At 35.4% G+C, this 20,620-nt stretch overlaps 4 protein-coding genes across 6 annotated transcripts; all 4 read left to right on the top strand.

The window, feature by feature from the left end:
* Positions 1-1,935: 1,935 nt before the first annotated feature.
* On the top strand, positions 1,936-4,883 carry LOC111796494 (XIAP-associated factor 1-like). Its single transcript, XM_023679133.1, has 6 exons — positions 1,936-2,089; positions 2,160-2,274; positions 2,695-2,830; positions 3,057-3,194; positions 3,278-3,405; positions 4,499-4,883. The coding sequence occupies exons 2-6, from the start codon at positions 2,231-2,233 to the stop codon at positions 4,671-4,673; spliced, it is 621 nt and encodes a 206-aa protein (XP_023534901.1). The 5' UTR covers positions 1,936-2,089; positions 2,160-2,230; the 3' UTR covers positions 4,674-4,883.
* Positions 4,884-6,734: 1,851 nt separating this feature from the next.
* LOC111796720 (probable rhamnogalacturonate lyase B) lies at positions 6,735-12,265 on the top strand. Of its 2 annotated transcripts, XM_023679462.1 has the most exons (14): positions 6,735-6,823; positions 6,979-7,100; positions 7,394-7,450; positions 7,518-7,631; positions 7,714-7,833; positions 8,539-8,863; positions 9,357-9,512; positions 9,585-9,691; positions 10,225-10,315; positions 10,392-10,533; positions 10,695-10,851; positions 11,063-11,179; positions 11,266-11,395; positions 11,897-12,265. In XM_023679462.1, exons 1-14 carry the CDS (start codon positions 6,779-6,781, stop codon positions 12,149-12,151), a joined length of 1,938 nt encoding a protein of 645 aa, XP_023535230.1. In that variant the 5' UTR covers positions 6,735-6,778; the 3' UTR covers positions 12,152-12,265. The 2 variants fall into 2 exon arrangements, with proteins under 2 accessions (XP_023535230.1, XP_023535231.1); XM_023679463.1 differs by lacking the exon at positions 7,394-7,450.
* A 300-nt stretch (positions 12,266-12,565) lies between these two features.
* Positions 12,566-14,424, top strand: LOC111797716 (transcription initiation factor IIA subunit 2). Of its 2 annotated transcripts, none has more exons than XM_023680823.1 (4): positions 12,566-12,675; positions 12,882-13,030; positions 13,139-13,189; positions 13,996-14,424. In XM_023680823.1, exons 2-4 carry the CDS (start codon positions 12,902-12,904, stop codon positions 14,134-14,136), a joined length of 321 nt encoding a protein of 106 aa, XP_023536591.1. In that variant the 5' UTR covers positions 12,566-12,675; positions 12,882-12,901; the 3' UTR covers positions 14,137-14,424. The 2 variants fall into 2 exon arrangements, with proteins under 2 accessions (XP_023536591.1, XP_023536592.1); XM_023680824.1 differs by having other exon boundaries at positions 12,575-12,695.
* An 845-nt stretch (positions 14,425-15,269) lies between these two features.
* LOC111797714 (UDP-glycosyltransferase 91C1) lies at positions 15,270-17,520 on the top strand. Its single transcript, XM_023680822.1, has one exon. It carries the CDS (start codon positions 15,943-15,945, stop codon positions 17,326-17,328), a length of 1,386 nt encoding a protein of 461 aa, XP_023536590.1. The 5' UTR covers positions 15,270-15,942; the 3' UTR covers positions 17,329-17,520.
* Positions 17,521-20,620: the final 3,100 nt, after the last annotated feature.

Below are 20,620 nucleotides of genomic sequence, written 5' to 3'. Positions count from 1 at the left end.
TTTTTTTTTTTTTTTTTTTTTTTTTTTTTTTTTTTTTTTTTTTTTTTTTTTTTTTTTTTTTTTTTTTTTTTGTAGTTAAAATAAAAATTGAAAGCATGTGTGACATTATTTATAACTCATTCACATTGATAAATGTCATATAAAAAGATATAAAAATTGATTATGTAAATGAAATAAATAAGAAAAAATAACGATAATCCTGTGGAATTATTATTATTTTTTAATAATTTTAAAATTTATTTATAATTTGAAAATAAAATTAAAAGGGTAGAAAAGTTTAAATAATTAATTAAAACCAACTGTGAGGATATATGTAAATAATGTAAATAAATAAATGTGTATTTAATTTAATGGTATTGGTAACATATAAAACCATATTTTACCTTATATATTATTAATATTTACTGTTTCCTATTTTCTAACATTTTATAATTAATTATATTTATGGTTTAAAATTTTGGGTAAATTTTCCTCGTGAACGGCGGCGAAAGCTTCCCCTCAGACGTTCCACTAAAGAACCCCACCCTGAATAAGTACAATACTAAATATGGAGGGGCAAAATGGGAAGAAAAGTTTCTCTATTATTCATTTGTAGATATATTATTTAAATTAGGGACTGGGGGAAGAAGACAGTCACGTCACGTGGGCCACGTCGGCACCTCCACTTTCTTTTCTATGCTTTGTGCGGCTGGGGAAAGAAGAATAATGGAAACAGCCGGTGTCTATTTGAACATTTTAAGGTTTCTAAAACTGGCAAATCCCGAAATCCCACGTGTCACCCCATCAAACCCTTTCTCCAACTCACATTCCCGGATCCCCCGGTCATCAACTATTCCTATGACCTTGAAAAACGAACACATATACAGTTACCTTTCTCCATTTAATTTATTAATATTATTATTACTTCTCTCTCAAATATCATTTATTTGTTTTTTTTTTCTTTTCTAATGAATATTTATTTTCAATAAATAAATTAAATATTTGAATTTTTCAATTTCAAATCTACCTTTTAATTTGACTTAATCAATAGTATCTTTATTTCCTCAATTTAAGATTATAATTTCACAGTAACCAAATTTGAGGAGATTTGCCCAAAATAACGTGTTGGGCTCAAATTGAGTTAGGCCCAGCCCGTAGGCCCATATTCTTTTTAAAAATAAAATATTAATATTCCCTTGTGATTACATTAGATTATTACGTCACTTTCGTGGTATAGTTTAGTGATAATTTATATATAGTAGAGATGTTTACGAGTAAGGCTAGTATCGTTTCATGAATGGGTAGTAATCTACCTCCTATTTCAATTATATATTTATTTCTACGAGAATTGGGATTGAAATTAAGTGCATAAGTTTTTTCTTCATTTTTAAATATTTTTGTTTCAAAAAAAATTTAATGTATATTTTTCATTATTTTTATTAAAAAATGTGAAACATTTTAATAATTTAAATAATATTTTATAAAAAAAAAATTGAATGTAATGTTAAATATAAATTCTAAAATCAAATATATATAAAAAAAAACTGTTATGAAAAAAAAAATCTCAACAAATTTTTTTTTAAATTTAAGTAGGAATTAAAAGCGAAAAAAATTAAATTTAAAATTTAAAATGATTAATGAGATTAGATAAATTGTGAATATCTTAAAAAATAAATTTTAAATTAATGAAATTAGATAAATGGTGAATAATAATATTTACAAAATTTTATGATACGGTACAAAAAAAAGATTTTGAAAATATTATCAGTTACATTAAATCTATTTTAAAAGCGATATTAAATGTATCTGGAAATCAAGTAGTTGAGCTAGAGTTTACTCTAATTAATTTATTTTAGTTAATAATTATTTTTATTATTCCCATAAGCAAACGGAATTATATATAATATATATATATATGTATATATATAATGGGATGGTAAAGGTATTTAATAGGCGCTGAATGCTCTGAACGAACATTTTCTTCTCTTTTGGTAAAGGGTGGGTGAGGGTCTTCGTTCGTGAAACTCATTCACTTAATTACAAGTAGTTGAATCCAAGTCGGTCGGTCCTCGTTCTCGAAACGTTATCGATCCACGGCTACAATTTCTTGGTAATTTTCATTCAATCTCAGAGTCTTTCCATTTTATCCTCCTTTTTGATCTCCTCAAATTTCTCTGCAGCGCTTCAATTCTACTTCCCCTAATTTTGACATAATCGGACCTTGAACGACGATCGTCTACCTTCCGTCACGATGGCAGTTGCATCTGAAGAGACCACAAGCATATGCAATCACTGGTATTGTAATTCTGGATGGATGTATAGTTTTTTTTTTTTTTCTTTTTTTCGGCAAGAGATCTCTTGATTTGAAATTTTATTTCAATTTATTTTATTTCTGGCGTTGATTTTTGTTGATGTCTTTGTCAATCGCGATTATCGTTTGTGATTGTTTCGGAATTTCGATTTATTCCTTTCAATTGTGTTTGAGATTAGATTGTTTTGGGGGATAGAACCCTCATCCAATTTAGGCACAAATCTGCCAAGGCAGGATCGTTATTTTGTTTTTTCGATTTGGAAAAAGAACTGTTTGGTAAGAATTTGAATCGCCTGATTATCTATTCTTCTTCGTGATGAATTTGTTATCTGATCCCTTTCCTAGCAGTTGTTCTTCTATTGTGATGATCTGGATGGTAAATGCTTTTATTTCTCCATTTACAGCGGCAGAGACATTCCGTCGACAAATATCGATCTGCATTCTGTTCATTGCGCGCGGAATCTAGAAAAATGTAAAATATGTGGCGATATGGTTCCTAAAAGACATGCGGAAGAACATTATCTGAACACTCATGCTCCCGTACGATGATTTTTCTTTCAAACTTAGTAAATACCATGGCATTCATATTCTATAGTGCATAAATGAAAGCATAACATTAAGCTTGAGGGTTATTATATTTTCTTTAGATTGCCTTGAAAAGATTCTGTAGCATACAAATTCTCTCTTAAGACTGTTTTGATAAGAATTAGTGGTACAACTCTTAATTATTGGAATTTCAAGTGCTTATGACCTTATGTTTGGACAGGTTTCCTGTTCGCTGTGTAGCGAGACCATGGAACGGGACATTTTAGCCATTCATAAAGGCGAAAACTGCCCTCAAAGGATTGTCACTTGCGAGTTCTGTGAGTTCCCATTGCCAGCAGTAGATTTGGCTGAGCATCAGGTATGACAAATATTGAATTTGTAGTTAAATGAGAATTTCAAAAGCGATCTCCATGTTATACCTTTGTTGGTTCAAATGTACAGGAAGTATGTGGTAACCGGACCGAACTTTGTCATCTGTGTCGTCGATATATCAGACTACGAGAACGATATAGCCATGAAAATAATTGCAAGGGTGTCACAGCTGCAGATACCGTTGCTGAATCTTCCAGGTATTTCAACTTGCAATTCTTGAAAGTATTCAACTTATTCTATACTGATAACTGCTATCTCTCATTGAGCCCCATAGGATGTCGATTTTTTATGCTATATGCAGTTGGTAGTGCTTAGTTTAAGGTTCTGTATAGTTATCCCATGGCTATGGCTTTCTTCTTGTGGATATCGAAACCCATGGAAATTTTAGATACCCTCTTCCATGGATTTCTATGCCCTCTCTTTTCATTATCATATATTAATTAATGTTGATCAATTGGTTATTTAATCCGTCTTAGTATTCATTTGTTACTTCTATAAATACATTTTGAAATTAAATATCTGAACTTTTCAGTCTCAATCTTCACTCATCAAGGAAAAACCAAACCCTTTCAACTATCTATGTAACAGCCCTTCCCTTCAAGGTTTTAAAACGCGTTTATTAGGGAGAGGTTTCCATACTCTTATAAGGAATGTTTTGTTCCCCTCTCCAACCGATGTGGGATCTCACAATCCACCCCATTTGGGGACCGATACACCGCTTGGTGTTTAGCTTTGATACCATTTGGAATAGCCTAAGCCCACTGCTAGCAGATATTGTCCTCTTTGTACTCTCTTCTGGGCTCCTCCTCAAGGTTTTAAAACGTGTCTACTAGGTAGAGGTTTCCACACTCTTATAAGGAGTGTTTTGTTCCCCTCTCCAAACGACGTGGGATCTCACAATAGATGAGTTCCAAGGATTCAAGTGCTCAAACGGAAACTTGCATTGTATTTGAAAACATCTCCCTGGTCTTTTGATGGTATTGTACACATAAGTGCCCTGTAATTTGCGCGTTTTTGTTCTTACTTCTTCTCAACGGAATGACGAAGGTTAGCATCGTTACATGGCGCACCGATGTGCCTATGCTGCCATTAGGGTTATCTTCCAATTTATACTGGGTCGGTTAGGAATATACCAGATCGAATAAACTTAATAGTATGTGGGTATGATTCCTGGTACAACTTGGAACTCAACCCTCAGTTCTTTACTCACGTTCATAACTTCTCTTATTCTATATGTTCAGTTTGTTATCTTCTAATAACGTGCTTAATCATTCTAAACTGTATCTGAAGGGATGTGGGGGCAGCTCCAGAAAGAGATCAAGTTAGAGATCGAGGCGCTCGACGAAGACAGCCACAGGAGTTTTCTACCCGACGTCTTATATTCACTATTGCAATAACGGGCATTGCCGTTCTACTAGGATCGCTATTTTTCCAGAGAAAGGCCGAGAGCAACATCATGCACTGATCGATGGTAAGCTCTTACCTCAGATCCTACAACTTCCATTTTTCTGCAGCAAGAATATCAGAACACTACTGTAAACTTATGAAACACATGGGCGGATAATTTGATTATGGCCTCATGCTCTGCCTCCTCTGCTCTTTGGGGGATTTTATTTATGTTCGTTGGAATTACGTGGGAAGAAAAAGTAAATTTAATTTACAAATTTAATTCCTAGCGATTTTTTTTATTTTTTTTTTATTTTTTTTTATGACTATTTTACTGGCAAATTAATGTAAATGAATAANCAATTTGTTATTAGCGTACTGAATGAGTTCCCATTTTGTGAATATTTGGTTTTTAAAGAGATAAATATAATTGCTACTTTTTAAATGTCAAGAATTTAGAATCTGCCACTGTCAGAACTTTTTTATTTTTTATTTTTTATTTTTTATTTTTTATAAGAATAATATATCTTCTTTTTATATAATGATAATAATAATACTAATAATCGGAGGTAAATTAGGAAGGAGACAACATTAAATTTTAATCTTTTAATGTTTTTTTCAATCCAACTTGTGTTTTTGTTCCACCTGTTGCCACGTGGTTGCTTTTCGAATAATAAACTTTGTTTTTTTAATATAATTATGAATTTATTTATTTACAGAAGAATTCTTAGAAGAAAAAAATAAATATAAAATTAAAAATATTATTGTTTATGAAAAGTTGTTTATCCATCTTTAGAGAGAGAAAAAAAACTAGTAAATTGATTATTCTATCATAATTATTTTTAATTAATTAACTGATAATTAATATTAATATTAATAACTTAAAAGTTAGTATTTTAAAAATTTAGACAGAAATCTTAAATCTAGATATTTTTTTTAAAAAAAAACTAAATTTAAAATCCAAGATATAAAAATAATATTTTAAAATTCAATTATACATCCAATACAAATTTAGTGACCAAAATAGTATTTTGTTGATAATTATTATTAATATTGTTTATAATTGATGATGTCACTCAATTGGATGCATTATTAATTTAAAATAGTCGAATTCTGTTATTGATAATATTATTTAACAATTATTACTGATAATTGAGGATAATTAAACTGGCGAAATCGTTGACTTGGATAATAATCTATATATCTCATTTACTACTATTGAAATTATTATAATTTGAAGCTATTTCCAATAATCACTTCTTAAATTGCTTGCTTAGATGTAAATGTCCCCTAAACAATCTTCTCTCTCCTATTGTATATTGTTTATTTTAGTGTTAGTTTGAGCTCATCACTAGATATAGTCTGCACTGTTGACTGGCTCTAATATTGTCTAGTCTGCACTGTCTGTTGACTGGCTCTAATATTGTCCGCAGTTTGATGACTGACTCTAATATAATTTGTAACAGTCCAAGCGTATCGCTATCAGATATTGTGTTAGTGACAAGACCTGATACTAGTTGTTGACTGGCTCTAATATTGTCCGCACTGTTCGATGACTGACTCTAATATAATTTGTAACAGTCCAAGCCTATCGCTAGCAGATATTGTGTTAGTGACAAGACCTGATACTAGTTGTTGACGGGCTCTAATATTGTCCGCACTGTTCGATGACTGACTCTAATATAATTTGTAACAGTCCAAGCCTATCGCTAGCACATATTGTGTTAGTGACAAGACCTGATACTAGTTGTAGTAGCCAAAACTCATTGCTAGATATTGTCATTACTGTCTAGTGACTAACTCTAATATCCTTTGTAACAATTCAAACCCACCGCTAGCAGATATTAGCCACTTTGACCTATTACATATCTCTGTCAACGTCACGATTTTAAAACCACGTTGCTAAGGAGAGGTTTTCACTCCATTGTAAGCAATGCTTCGTTTCGACCAAAATAATATTTCCGTCTTTCTTTTGTCCGTGCCGTTGGGAGTAGATTAGAAAACACTTAAAACTTTTCTTTAAAGTCTTCCAACTTCCCATCCTTTCCTTCAACTCCCAGATTCATAGTTTTGAAATTAAATGTACAAAACAAAAAATGGCACTATAAATATTTCCTTTTCCTAACTGAAAATGTTGTCATTTCATAAAATCCAACAACTTCTGAGGTTTAGCCTTTGTTAAAAATGGCCAATCAGACGATACTCCAATTGGATATTCACGATCATCATGTAAGTCACAATTCTTTCTCCGACACTAAGAAACATGTTTTTAACCATTCAAAATCACTTCGATCGTATGAAAATTACGTTTAAAAGTGAAAAATCAAATATTAAATTGATTTTGAATGATGATTTTAACCATTCCAAAATCGCTCGGGCTGCAGGTAGTTATGGACAATGGTATACTGGCCGTGACACTGTCGAAGCCAGATGGGAATGTTACAGGGATAAAATACAGCAGCATTGACAATGTTTTAGAAGTTCGTGATAAGGAGGCTCATAGAGGGTAATATGATTTCCTTTACTCTTATCAATTATCATGCCTCTTTATCATTTTTCTACTTAATTCCAAACCATATGGTTACTCGTGTTAGACGAACACGACTCTTCACAATGGTATGATATTGTCCACTTTGAGCATAAACTCTCGTAGTTTTGTTTTGGGATTCCCCAAAAAGGCTCGAACCAATGGTGAGAGAGTATTCTTTGATTATAAACCCATGATCATTCCCTAAGTTAACCGATGTGTGACTTTCATCATCCAACAACTCGAATTTATAAATGAAGTATATGACTTAGGTACTGGGATCTCGTGTGGAACTCCGGCACACCAGGAACGACGGGAACGTTCGATGAGTATGTCGGAACTCATACTAACTATTAATTTGAAGTTTTAATTTCAAAAGTTTTAAAATTGTTTCAGGATGAGAGGGAAAGAATTTGAAGTGGTTGTGCAAAATGAGGAACAAATAGAGCTGTCATTCAAAAGGAATTATTCATTTAAGGACAAGGAAGTTCCATTAAACATAGACAAAAGGTGGCTTCAACTTTTGCCCTAATTAACCCAATTTTTTTTAATAATAACTTGAAAATAAAGCTTATGGAAGTTCCTTTTTCAGGTTCATAATGCTTCGTAACTCCTCTGGATTCTACTCCTACGCCATCTATGAGCACTTGAGGGAATGGCCGCCATTCAACCTTCCTCAAACTCGGATTGTGTTTAAGCTAAGAAAAGACAAGTACGACCCGATACACTCCGTGCTCGTATATTTCTACTTCCTATATATTTAGAAGAGAGACAATTTCATCGATGAATGAAACGAAAGGAGCTCTCGAGTTCCCATCACTTGCGTGCGTTACAAAAGAACATGTCAATAGAAATCGAACGAAGATGAAAAGCCCGGAATGATATCGAATCTAAAAATTTATTCTATAGTTGAAAAAACATGTGAAGTCCCGCATCGGTTGGAGAGGGAAACGAAACATCTCTCTGATAGATGCGTTTTTAAACTGTGAGGCTGATTGTGATACATAACATGTCAAAGGGGATAATATCGGTTAGCGGTGGGTTTGAGCTGCTACAAATGGTATCAGAGCCAGACACTGAGCGGTGTGCCAACGAGTACGTTGAGCCCCCAAAAGGGGTGGATTGTGAGTCACCACATCGGTTGGAAAGTAAAACGTAGCATATCTTATAAGGGGTGAAAACTGACACTAACAGACACGTTTTAAAACCATAAGGCTGACGGCGATACATAACGAGCCAAAACATCCCTAAAAAAAGTTGCATTTCTTTCACACTATAGAAGGGATGACCCGCAAAAGCTCCCAAAATTCTTACCTAAAAACGAGATGCATCTAAAGTTTAGGGTTTCGGGTTTCGGGTTTAGGGCATTATCGGTTCTAATGGTGATGTTTTTTTGTTTTGTTTGATTGTAATATAGGTTTCATTACATGGCGATAGCAGATAACAGAAAGAGATGGATGCCACTCCCTGAGGATAGAGTAGGCCGCAGAGGCAAAACCTTGGATTTTCCTGAAGCTGTATTACTAGTCCATCCTAGAGAAGCTGCGTTCAAGGGAGAGGTGGACGATAAGTACCAATATTCTTGTGAAAATAAGGATCTTAAAGTGCATGGATGGATATCCATGGATCCTTCCGACGACCCTCCGGTGGGTTTCTGGCAAATCACTCCGAGCAGCGAGTTCCGATCCGGCGGACCGCTCAAACAGAACCTCACCTCTCATGTGGGACCATATGCTCTTGCGGTAAGTATTACCTCCTGGATATTGTCTACTTTGAGCCTAAGCTCTCGTCACTGAGGTGGGACTCCTCTCCCAACAATCCTCAATAATACTCCCCTCGAACAAAATACGCCATAGAGCCTCCCATGAGGCCTATGAAACCCTCGAACAACTTTCCCTTAATCGAGGTTCGACTATTTCTTTGTAGCCCTCGAACACTTTAGTCTTTTGACTACAATTTTGAGGCTTACAACTTCTTTGTTCAATATTTGATAATTCTATGAGGCTTATGGAACCCTCGAACAACCTCCCCTTAATCGAGGTTCGACTTTTTCTTTAGAACCCTCGAACACTTTAGTCTTTTGACTACAACTTCGAGACTCACAACTTCTTTGTTCGATATCTGATAATTTTATTGACATCACGTATTCCTTATAAATTTATGATCAACCCCTTAATCAGCGGACGCGAACCAAGTTCAGTATTAAAGAATTTACATAATTGGCACAAATTTCAGATGTTTCTTAGCGCTCACTATGGAGGAGAGGAGTTGGTGCTGAAGCTGAATCCTGATGAGCCGTGGAAGAAAGTGTTTGGGCCTGTCTTTTTCTATCTTAATTCTGTTCCTAATGGAACTGATCCACTTTCTTTGTGGGAAGATGCTAAAATTCAGGTATTTTTCATTTATTTATTTATTTTTATTATGAATATATATATATTTATTTTAATCTCACTAATTTCTCAGATGACGAAGGAAGTTCAAAGCTGGCCCTATTCTTTTCCAGCTTCTGAGAATTTCCCACCACCAAACCAACGTGGTAGATTGACTGGCAACTTATTTGTCCTTGATAGGTACGTAACAACTCAACTCCACCGCTAGTAGATATTGTCCGTTTTCGTCGTTACGTATGGCTGTCAGCCTCCTTTGGAATCTAGCAAGGAATCTAACAATACCCTCGTGGGGTCCAACGTCATAAATGACACACCGCTCGGTTTCTGGCACTGATACCATTTGTAACAACTTAAGCTCACCGCTAATCAATATTGTCCATTTTGGCTCATTATGTATTGTGTTGTGAGATTCCTCGCTGGACCCTAAAAGGGGTGGATTGTGAGATCTGGCATTGGTTGGAGAGGAGAACAAAATATTTCTGATAAGGGTACTGTGAGACTTACGACGATATATAACGAGCTAAATTGGACAATATCTGGTAGGGGTGAGCTTGGATTATTACAAATGGTATTAGAGTCAGACACCGAATGATGTCCTTCCTTATAAAAGTGTGGAAACTTCCTCGTAACAGACGTGTTTTTAAACTTTGAAGCGGATGGCGATAAATTATTTTTATAAAAATTAATAGTAATTTCACTGCATTTGTGAGCAGATATGCTAAGCAAGAGCAAATGCCGGCAGCTGAGGCATATGTGGGACTGGCAGCGCCGGGAGACGCTGGATCATGGCAGACCGAAACCAAGGTACTGAGCGATTGATTATTTGATTTACACCAAATAATGAGAACTAAGAAAATGATGTTATTTAAACCATGATCAGGGCTACCAATTTTGGACCAAAACAGATGCATATGGCTCGTTTAGCATCGAAAATGTACGCATCGGCGACTACAATCTTTATGCTTGGGTTCCTGGCTTCATTGGTGACTACCGTTACGACGTTGTCATTAGCGTCTCTGCAGGTTTTGATTCACATTTCAAATATCTTCCTTTAATTAAGAATAAAATATACATTATGAATTAAGAGGTTAGACGTTCAAATTCACAAAAGACAAAATTCTACGTGAATGAAGCTTATAACTCGAGAAGTGAAAGAACTCTCAACATTTGTAATTATATACAGGTAGTGATATGGACGTGGGGGATTTTGTTTTTGAGCCGCCTAGGAATGGTCCAACGCTATGGGAAATAGGCATTCCTGATCGCTCTGCAGCTGAATTCTATATTCCTGATCCTAACCCAAATTACATTAACAAATTATACGTCGACCATCCAGATAGGTACGAGAGCTTTTCTCTTTCAACTACAGTTAATCGCTTTTCTCTTTCGATTTGGGACTAGTCTCCATAGAGTCTTAGTCCCCCGAATTAAATGAAAATCTCTGACATATATCATTAATTTGACAACTACGCTCAAAGTAATATGTCATTAATTATTTTATTTTATTTTAAATTAAATAGCTTAAATTCTTAGAATATTACTGTTGAGCAGATTCAGGCAATATGGACTGTGGGAGAGATATGCAGAATTATATCCTGATACAGACTTAGTATATACCGTTGGAGTTAGTGATTACACAAAAGATTGGTTCTTCGCTCATGTTAATCGGTAAGTTCCAATATAATGCTAATATGTCAATTAAAATATACCAAATTTATTAGGTTTTTAATTAATTATATTTAAATTAATTGCAGGACCAGAAATGATGGGTCCCATTTACCAACCACGTGGCAAATCAAGTTTACACTCGATAACAACATAGATAAGAGCGGTATCTATAAATTGCGAGTGGCTTTGGCCACCGCCAATGTTGCTGAATTACAGGTACTCATTCTATTATATTGTTAACTTTATGAGACATTTGGTGATATAAGATTTTAAGCATTTTAGATCCAACGATTAGCTGTGTTGGATGATGAAAGTCTTGCATCGGCTCAATTAGGGGATGATTATAAGTTTATAATTAAGGAACACTCTCTCCATTAGTATTAGGCTTTTTGGGGAAGTCCAAAGTAAAGCCATGAGAGCTTATGCTCAANGATGATTATAAGTTTATAATTAAGGAACACTCTCTCCATTAGTATGAGGCCTTTTGGGGAAGTCCAAAGTAAAGCCATGAGAGCTTATGCTCAAAGTGGGCAATATCATACCATTGTGGAGGGTCGTGTTCGTCTAACATGGTATCAGAGCCTTGCCCTAAACTTAGTCGTGCCAATAAAATGATAAATAATTTAGGGAACGATCATGGTTTTTTTTTTTTTTTTTTTTTTTTTNTCATCATTTACTTACGATGTGATATTAATTTTTCTTTTCAAATAAAAATAGATTCGGGTGAACAATCCAGAAGTAGAGTCGGCTCTATTTACGACAGGACAAATTGGGCACGATAATGCAATTGCAAGACATGGAATTCATGGACTCTATCGACTCTATAGTGTCGACATATCGGGATCTGTACTGGTGGAAGGAGAGAACACCATCTTGCTTTCACAAATTATAAACAATTCATCTTTCAACGGCGTCATGTACGATTATATCCGCCTCGAAGGCCCCCCATCCGACGTCTCTACACATCCATAAAATATATGTTTTTTTCTTTTTTTATTTCAAAATTTATAATTATAGTCTTAGTCTTGTAACTCTATGAAACTTGAGCCAATAATGTTGTCAACTAAAAGTTTGTCAGAGATTTAATTACCGAGTCAATTTTTAACCGTTTAGAATAAATTTTAACGGTGTCAATGTGAAAATATAATTTTTCACCATTAAAAAACGTATGGAGTAGGAGTAAAATTTAATGTTAAGAAACCTTTTCTTTATTGGGCCGGTCCGAAAGAGGGTTTATTGGGCTTACGAGCGTAATGGGCCGTCGAAACTCAAAACAGGCTTAAGGGCCCAAAATGATTAAATAAAGTCGCTTTCTAGGGAGAAATTCGTCATTTTGATGAGTTTCTATTCCGTCTCTTTGCTGCTATATATACCCTCATCTACAAAATCTAGGGTATAAAAAGCCCCAAATTTCTTCGCTCGCGAAAAGCTTTGGAGCCATCGTTGTCCCGGTTAGAATCAAGAAACGAGAAGAATCACATACTTACCAACAATCTGTAACTACAATTCCTTGCTTGTACTCTCTCTTTAATTTTATTTCGTTCCTTTTAGAATTGATCTCTCGCTTTTATTTCGAAGATTTTGCCAGCTTTCTCGAATTCTGATGCTATGTTTCAAAATTTTCTGAAGATTTTGTCAATTCCGGACGTGTATTTTTTGACTAAATTTGATATCTTAGCTAAAGAGCTTCCATATTTTTCAGATCTTGTTTTCTGAAGAAGAATGGCAACGTTTGAACTCTACCGCAGATCGACGATCGGAATGTGTTTGACTGAAACTTTGGACGAAATGGTCCAGAACGGTACTCTTAGTCCGGAGCTTGCTATTCAAGTTCTTGTCCAGTTCGATAAGGTACAGTCAAAAGCTGTTTGGAGATTACATATATTTTTGGATTTGTGTACGGAATTAAGGTTTAAGGTCTTGTTTGATTTAATTTCCTTCCACTTTTGGCTTTTGCAGTCCATGACTGAGGCTCTGGAATCACAGGTGAAAAGCAAGGTGTCTATCAAGGTATCCTTTTTTTCCTTTTTCTGGCTTATGAATTTGGCGAATCTTTTAATGCAGAGATTTATGTTGCTAAGTAAAGTCAACATTATAAACTTGAAACGTGATTTAATAACTGATAGGAGGAATTGGTTGTGTCTGCCGGTTCTGAGATTGCTCTGTTTGTGCTGTAGTGCACGTCTAGCCTTGAGCCAAATTGTTTTGTCGGCAACACATCTATATGTCGAATGTGTAGTAGAATTTTTTTCCGTGGTCTTTGGTTTCATATACAAATGCACAGCATACAAACATTTGTATTTGAAACGTGGAAGTTTCGTTGGTGGTACTTTTGATTAGGTTACTTGTGTTCATTCCATTCCTTGTTTGTTTTCCCCTGATTCTTGAAACGTTTTCAGTATAAAATATTGCACATTGAATAAGTTTCTCTGGATTGAACTAAATTACTTTCTGTTTTTGGAATCTGGCGATAAAGTAATCGATGTCATTAGGGATATGGCCTTGCTACAATATCAGGTTCCACAATGAGTCTTAACGACTATTCAATCGGAAGGATGTCGATTTTCTCATGATACTCGGTTGAAAGTTGATAGTGCATAGATTATATGATAAGGTTTCTTTAAAAGAAATGATGAATTTACAATCACACAGCAATATTTAAGGTGTTATATAGTCATCGGGCCTGGCATTCTTTTAGATCTTCCCAGCCATTTCTTTTGACCCTTTCTTTCATAACACCAATCCATTTGTTTTTGCCAAGTGAATGTATTTCATAACGCCCCCCCACCAATCACCTATTCTGTGTTTTGCAACAGGGACATTTGCACACCTATCGGTTCTGCGACAATGTTTGGACATTCATTTTGCAGGATGCAACATTTAAGAACGAGGATTCCCAAGAGACTGTTGGAAGAATTAAAATAGTAGCATGTGACTCAAAGTTACTCACACAATAAGCTTGATGATGAAATTTGCATAATTATTTGATGATGGTAGAAGGAAATAGTCATGGTGACGAAATGGCCATCCGGGCAGTGTCGCGAGTTGGAAGCGATTCAAACGTGATTCTGTAAAGTCATCGACCCGAACAGCTAAAAGTTACTTTCACGCCCATTGACGATACATTTGACTGTAATTGGCATTTAAAGCTGATTACATAACAATTATACAGCCCTTCTAGTGTAATGATAATAAAAACATGATATCTATTTTCATATTATGCTTATCATATATCTTTGTTTCTATTAGTTTCTTTCAAACTCAAAACTTATCCCAGAGTTTCACTCTCATATATTCCTCTCCTTTGTTCAAACCTTTTTTCTGTACATGAGAATTCAAGTTTCCATGATTCCATTAACCTTAGCATTTTATTGGCATTAAAAGAGTCAGACATTTTCATGTTTTCTCAAGTATCTGTAACCTTCCATTTTGTCCCCAAGGCGTGCTCAATACGACATCGAAGTCTTTAGATTTCCAGAAACGCTTAATTGGGCAAACACGATCCAAACATTTTTATCCCTCGATCCCTTCTACAACAATATAGGGAACCCTCCTTGATTAGGAACAAATTTGAAAGTATTTGGTGGTCTATAGCCTCCTCAATTGAAGGCTTTCTCGAATGAGAGGCATGGAAAGAAAGCACTCCTCTTCATCTTTAATAGCCTCAACTCCATCAAAACTTCTTCACAGACCCTATCAGTTACACCACCCATCCTAAAAGGCAAAAATGAGTAGTTACTAAACTTGATCCCTTGATTTAATGCCTCACCACAGCAGTCCCTTCTAATTTACTAACAAGCATGTCTTTGGACGATATTTAAACCGATATTCGCACATTTTCCCTCCCCTTCCCGCTTGGAATCATTTATGTTGGAGGTAATAAGCTGCAGCGGCGCCTCACTGAGGCAGTACCATCCTATAGGCCAGCATTTTCACAAGCGCAAAGTATCCTTGTAATCCGATGTGTGCCTGTGGCAGGTCAAAGCCAAAAAGTTCAAGATTTGTGATTGGGTCGGGATGTAGTTCTTCAATTTCAATACGGTAGTTGTTGATTGGATCTGGGTCATATAGAAAAAAGGGGAACTAATTGAGGTGATTGGTTGATGAGAAAGTTTGAAGGAGTAGAAATGAAAACGATGCTGATAGTGAAACCCAATTCAGCGAGCCTCCAAAACAATGAAGCGAGCACTACTAACCAAGCCCAACTTCGCAAACATAATGCTCAAGCTATTGAAAGAGCTGATCTTGCTTTACCCAAACCTTTCCACAAATGATGATAAATGTTCATGCGTAGCTATGGTCAAGCATCCTAGTCGTCCCTTGATCGAGCACACCACACCAATGTGGTGATTTATCCCACACATTTTGATGCTTAAGTTAGTACCGAATCAACGAAGACTCTTACATTTTCAGTGAAAGAGATGACGAGATAAGTCTGACAATGTTCAGTCAATTAAGCTTTTGTGTAACATGTTCAGTCCTCGGCTTGGCCTTCATGTCTCCAAGAATCTTCGTTTTCTTTTCTGGATGCGTGGGCCTATAGGCATCGTGGGTTCAAACCCATGCGCCACCGCATGATTTTACTCGTAACAATATTATAATCAAAACAATGAAATGATAATTCATATTCCAAAATGTCGGCTCCTGATGTTGCTCAATCACAATTATTGGCCGTTTCTTTATAATATTGATGTTTCAGATCCATAAGCCTGAAGCCTGAAGCTGAAGCAATTGGTCTTTCACTGATTCAGTGCTTTGCTTTGATGGCAAACGGCGGCGTTTTGCACGTAGTGGTATTCCCATGGCTAGCCTTGGGCCATCTCATTCCCTATGCTCGTCTCGCCATCTGTTTAGCCCAAAAGGGCCTCAAAGTTTCCTTCATATCGACCCCAAGGAACCTCGGTAGAATTCCCAAAATACCCCCACACCTCTCCTCCGCCGTAAACCTCGTTGGCTTCCCTCTGCCCCCCGTCGACGGTCTTCCGGTCGCCGCCGAGGCTTCCTCCGACGTACCGTACAACAAGCAACAGCTATTGAAGAAGGCCTTCGACTCTTTGGAATCGCCGTTGTCCGATTTGCTTCGCGATTTAAATCCCGATTGGATTATCTACGATTACGCCTCTCACTGGCTTCCGCCACTCGCGGCAGAGCTCCGTATATCGACTGTTTACTTCAGCCTCTTCACCGCCGCGTTCCTTGCCTTCCTCGGCCCGCCGTTGGAGCTGTCCTATGGCGGAGGTTCCCGGTCAACGGTGGAGGACTTCATGAAGGTTCCTGAGTGGATGCCTCCAGAATCGAACATCCTCTTCCGGTACCATGAGATAAAAAAATCCTTGGATGGAGCAACCGGAAATGAATCCGGAACGTCCGATTCAATCCGATTTGGTGTTTCAATCGAAGAGAGTGTGGCTGTGGCCGTAAGAAGCTCCCCGGAACTGGAGCCGGAATCGTTCGATTTGCTCACAAAACTCTACCAGAAGCCAGTCATTCCGATTGGATTCCTACCTCCTTTAACGGAAGACGCAGAGGAACTGAGCGGAGATATCAAAGAATGGTTGGAGAAACAGAAACCTAACTCAGTTTTGTACGTTTCATTTGGAACTGAGGCATTTCTGAGTCAAGAAGACGTCACTGAACTAGCCTTCGGGCTGAAGAAATCTGAGATTCCATTTTTGTGGATTCTGAGAAGAAATTCACATAAGAACGAATCAGAAATGTTACCAGCCGGATTCAAGGAGCAAGTCGGAGGCCGAGGATTGCTTCACGAAGGATGGATCTCACAGGTGAAGGTACTGAGTCACAACTCGGTTGGCGGTTGTTTGACTCACTGTGGATGGAACTCAATCATAGAAGGGCTCGGATTTGGGCGAGTCATGATTCTGTTTCCTGTAGTAAACGACCAGGGATTGAACGCAAGACTGTTGGAGGAGAACAAACTCGGAATCGAGATCGAGAGGAATGAAAGAGATGGATCATTCACGCGCGACTCAGTTTCAGAATCGGTGAGGTCGGCCATGGCAGAAGGTTCAGACACAGCCAAACGGTTGAAACAGAGAGCAATGGAAATGAAAGAGTTGTTTGGAGACGGAGATAAGAATGAACATCACCTGGACGGGTTTGTGCACTTTCTTAAGTCAAAACAGAAATGAACGGTCTAGACCGTTCAGTAATAAAATATAGATTAAATTATTCAAAATTCCCTAAAAACTAAATTACTGGACTGCTCATGGCCCATCTATAATTTGGGCCGGTCAGCTCAGGCCCAAACTATAATTTGGGCCGATCAAACTGTTATGAGCCCAACCCATTCGGATAGAGATGATCCTATGGCGTTTAACAAATTCCCACGGCACTCTCGAATCATTCAGGCTTCTTTACATTATTTTAAATGACTAATATATTCGAATTTTTAACTATTGTGACATAATATCATTTAAAAAAAATATCTAAATATATTCTAAAATATTTCAATTATGAATCACAATTCTCCACAATAATATGATATTGTACACTTTGAGCATAAGCTCTCGTTGCTTTGCTTTGGGCTTTCCAAAAGACCACCTACAAATGGAGATGTATTCTTTACTTATAAACTCATGGTCATCTCCTAAATTAGTCCATGTGGGACTGACTCAAAACGATCCTTGACAGATGCAAGAATATATGGGACATTTTAGATTATTCCCTAAATTAGCTCACGTGGGACTCACTCCCAACGACATTCAACCGATCGACACTCAACCGATGCAAGAATATTATGGGACAAAGGGAATTGAAGCATGACATCGATGTTGGGCGAGGAATAGAATGGATCAATGCCCCTCCCCGGCTCCCAAGAGCCTCCAAATTTTGTCCCTTTGGAAGCCCAGGGAGACAGAATATTCTCCCCCCTATTTAACTCTCAATTTTAATTTTATTTTAATTATTAAATCTAAAAGAAACAAAACAAAATAATATATATATATTATAAAAGGGACAGATATTTATTCTAATTTAATTTCGTTTTTCTAACTTTTACAATATTAATTTTTATCCCTATCACCATAAATTTCGGTTTTTATTTAAGAAAAATATTGCGCCACCTATTACACGTGGCTTAATAATTATTCAAATGATCTCACATATAATTTCCTTTTTATTGGATAAATCGTCTACGGTCGTTTTCATTGATAAAATATTAAAATTATAATCAGCCCAATCTCCTCCATCCAAATCACATGAATGGATTCTAATATAATTCAACTAAATTTAATATCAATCTCTTTTAAGTATAATGTTTAAATAATATAATTTATTACCATTAAAATAAGGCAAAATTAGAGATTTTAATATATGCTCTTGTGTTAATTCAAACAAAAAAATTATTTTAGAAAGTATAAATATATATATATTATTCACTACGAATTCAGAAATTATGATGTTTACAATGGGCCGGGTCATGAAGAACAACAAAATTGGTGGCCCCATGTGACGAACGACGTCGTTTCGGTTCGGCCGTACGCTCAGAAAGGGTAGAGAGGGAGAACGACAAGAAATTTCAAATTATTCCTTGAACTTAATTTGGTTCCAAACATAGGGTTAAGCTTAGTAGAAGTTAGGATAAAATAATTAGTGAAAACCTAGGGAACGATAGGGTTATATATATTTTTAATTTAAAAATTAAAAAAATTCAAATATTAAAAATTAAACCATATATCTAACCAACCCCCCCCCCNATAATCAGCCCAATCTCCTCCATCCAAATCACATGAATGGATTCTAATATAATTCAACTAAATTTAATATCAATCTCTTTTAAGTATAATGTTTAAATAATATAATTTATTACCATTAAAATAAGGCAAAATTAGAGATTTTAATATATGCTCTTGTGTTAATTCAAACAAAAAAATTATTTTAGAAAGTATAAATATATATATATTATTCACTACGAATTCAGAAATTATGATGTTTACAATGGGCCGGGTCATGAAGAACAACAAAATTGGTGGCCCCATGTGACGAACGACGTCGTTTCGGTTCGGCCGTACGCTCAGAAAGGGTAGAGAGAGAGAACGACAAGAAATTTCAAATTATTCCTTGAACTTAATTTGGTTCCAAACATAGGGTTAAGCTTAGTAGAAGTTAGGATAAAATAATTAGTGAAAACCTATGGGAACGATAGGGTTATATATATTTTTAATTTAAAAATTTTTAAAAATCAAATATTAAAAATTAAACCATATATTTAACCAAAAAAAAAAAAAAAANAAAAATCGGGATTAATACGGCTTTCTAAATTTGGATCGCCACGTGGCGTGAATACCAGCTTTGAGTCTCCTATTTTCCTTCGTGCATGGGGTTCTCCACGTATAACACGTGATAATCGTCACCAGTCCTCGTTCATCGTATCTTCCTTCTGTTTCTTTTTTCCCCGATTAAATGTAGTCGTAGCGTCCTTGCATTTTCAAAATAACAATAATAAATTAATGTTTTTATTAATATATTAAATAGTCCATGCTATGTACAGCATTTTTTATTTCAGAAAAGCTCCGAATTTCCCCCTTTTTTCTTTTACATTTTATTATAATTATTAAGAAATTCACAAATAATGCTTTATTTAATGTTTAGTAGTTGGTGATTGATTGCTTACGTTTTATTTTTAATATTAAAATAAATGGATATTCACTAAAATTGGGTGAGTACTATAATTTTGTTGTGATCCAATTTATATATTATAATATTTTTTTATTACAATTAAAAAAATCATACGAAAAATTAATAAAGAATTCACAAAAGATCGGTTGGTTAGGTTTTATAGATAATTCAAATCATTACGGTAAACACAACAGTAAATGGTTAAAGTAAATTGGCGCCAAATAGTAATTCAATGAACTTAGACTAATTACCCTAATAAAAGTAACCGTTACGCCCCTTTCTCCGTAGGACGAAGGGCACCAGAAATTGCCTCTGTCCAACGCCTTTTCTTCTGTTTCCCTGCGCATAGGGTTTTTATTTATTTATTTAATAAAAAAGCTCACGAATTAGGGAATTAATGACGTGGCAAGTCCTCCTCCTTTGTATGGTTTAGTTCGTAATTTTAATTTGTTGTTTATTTATTTATTGTTATTTTCGTTTTTAAAGTTTTAATTTAATATTTTAATATTTAATCCTTGCTTTCATTAATAAATTTTAAATATATTTCTAAATTTAAAAAAATTGAACCTAAATTTGACGAGACTAATTTTTTAAAAATAATAATGAATTTAATAGAAAAAAATATGATTCTCGAATTTTAAATAAAATCAATTACTATTGAATTATACTACATTATTTTTTACATTTAGAAAATAAAATAAAATAATTTTGATTTTAGTTTCATGGGACAAGGTGATAGGCACATCTGTTATACGGGTGATGGTAACGTTTTCTTCCATAGTTAATGGAGTCGTGAAAGCGAAA

The sequence above is a fragment of the Cucurbita pepo genome, chromosome LG06 (assembly GCF_002806865.2).
Source record: "Cucurbita pepo subsp. pepo cultivar mu-cu-16 chromosome LG06, ASM280686v2, whole genome shotgun sequence".
Taxonomy (NCBI): domain Eukaryota; kingdom Viridiplantae; phylum Streptophyta; class Magnoliopsida; order Cucurbitales; family Cucurbitaceae; genus Cucurbita; species Cucurbita pepo.
This window is presented reverse-complemented; position numbering and strand designations above follow the sequence as displayed.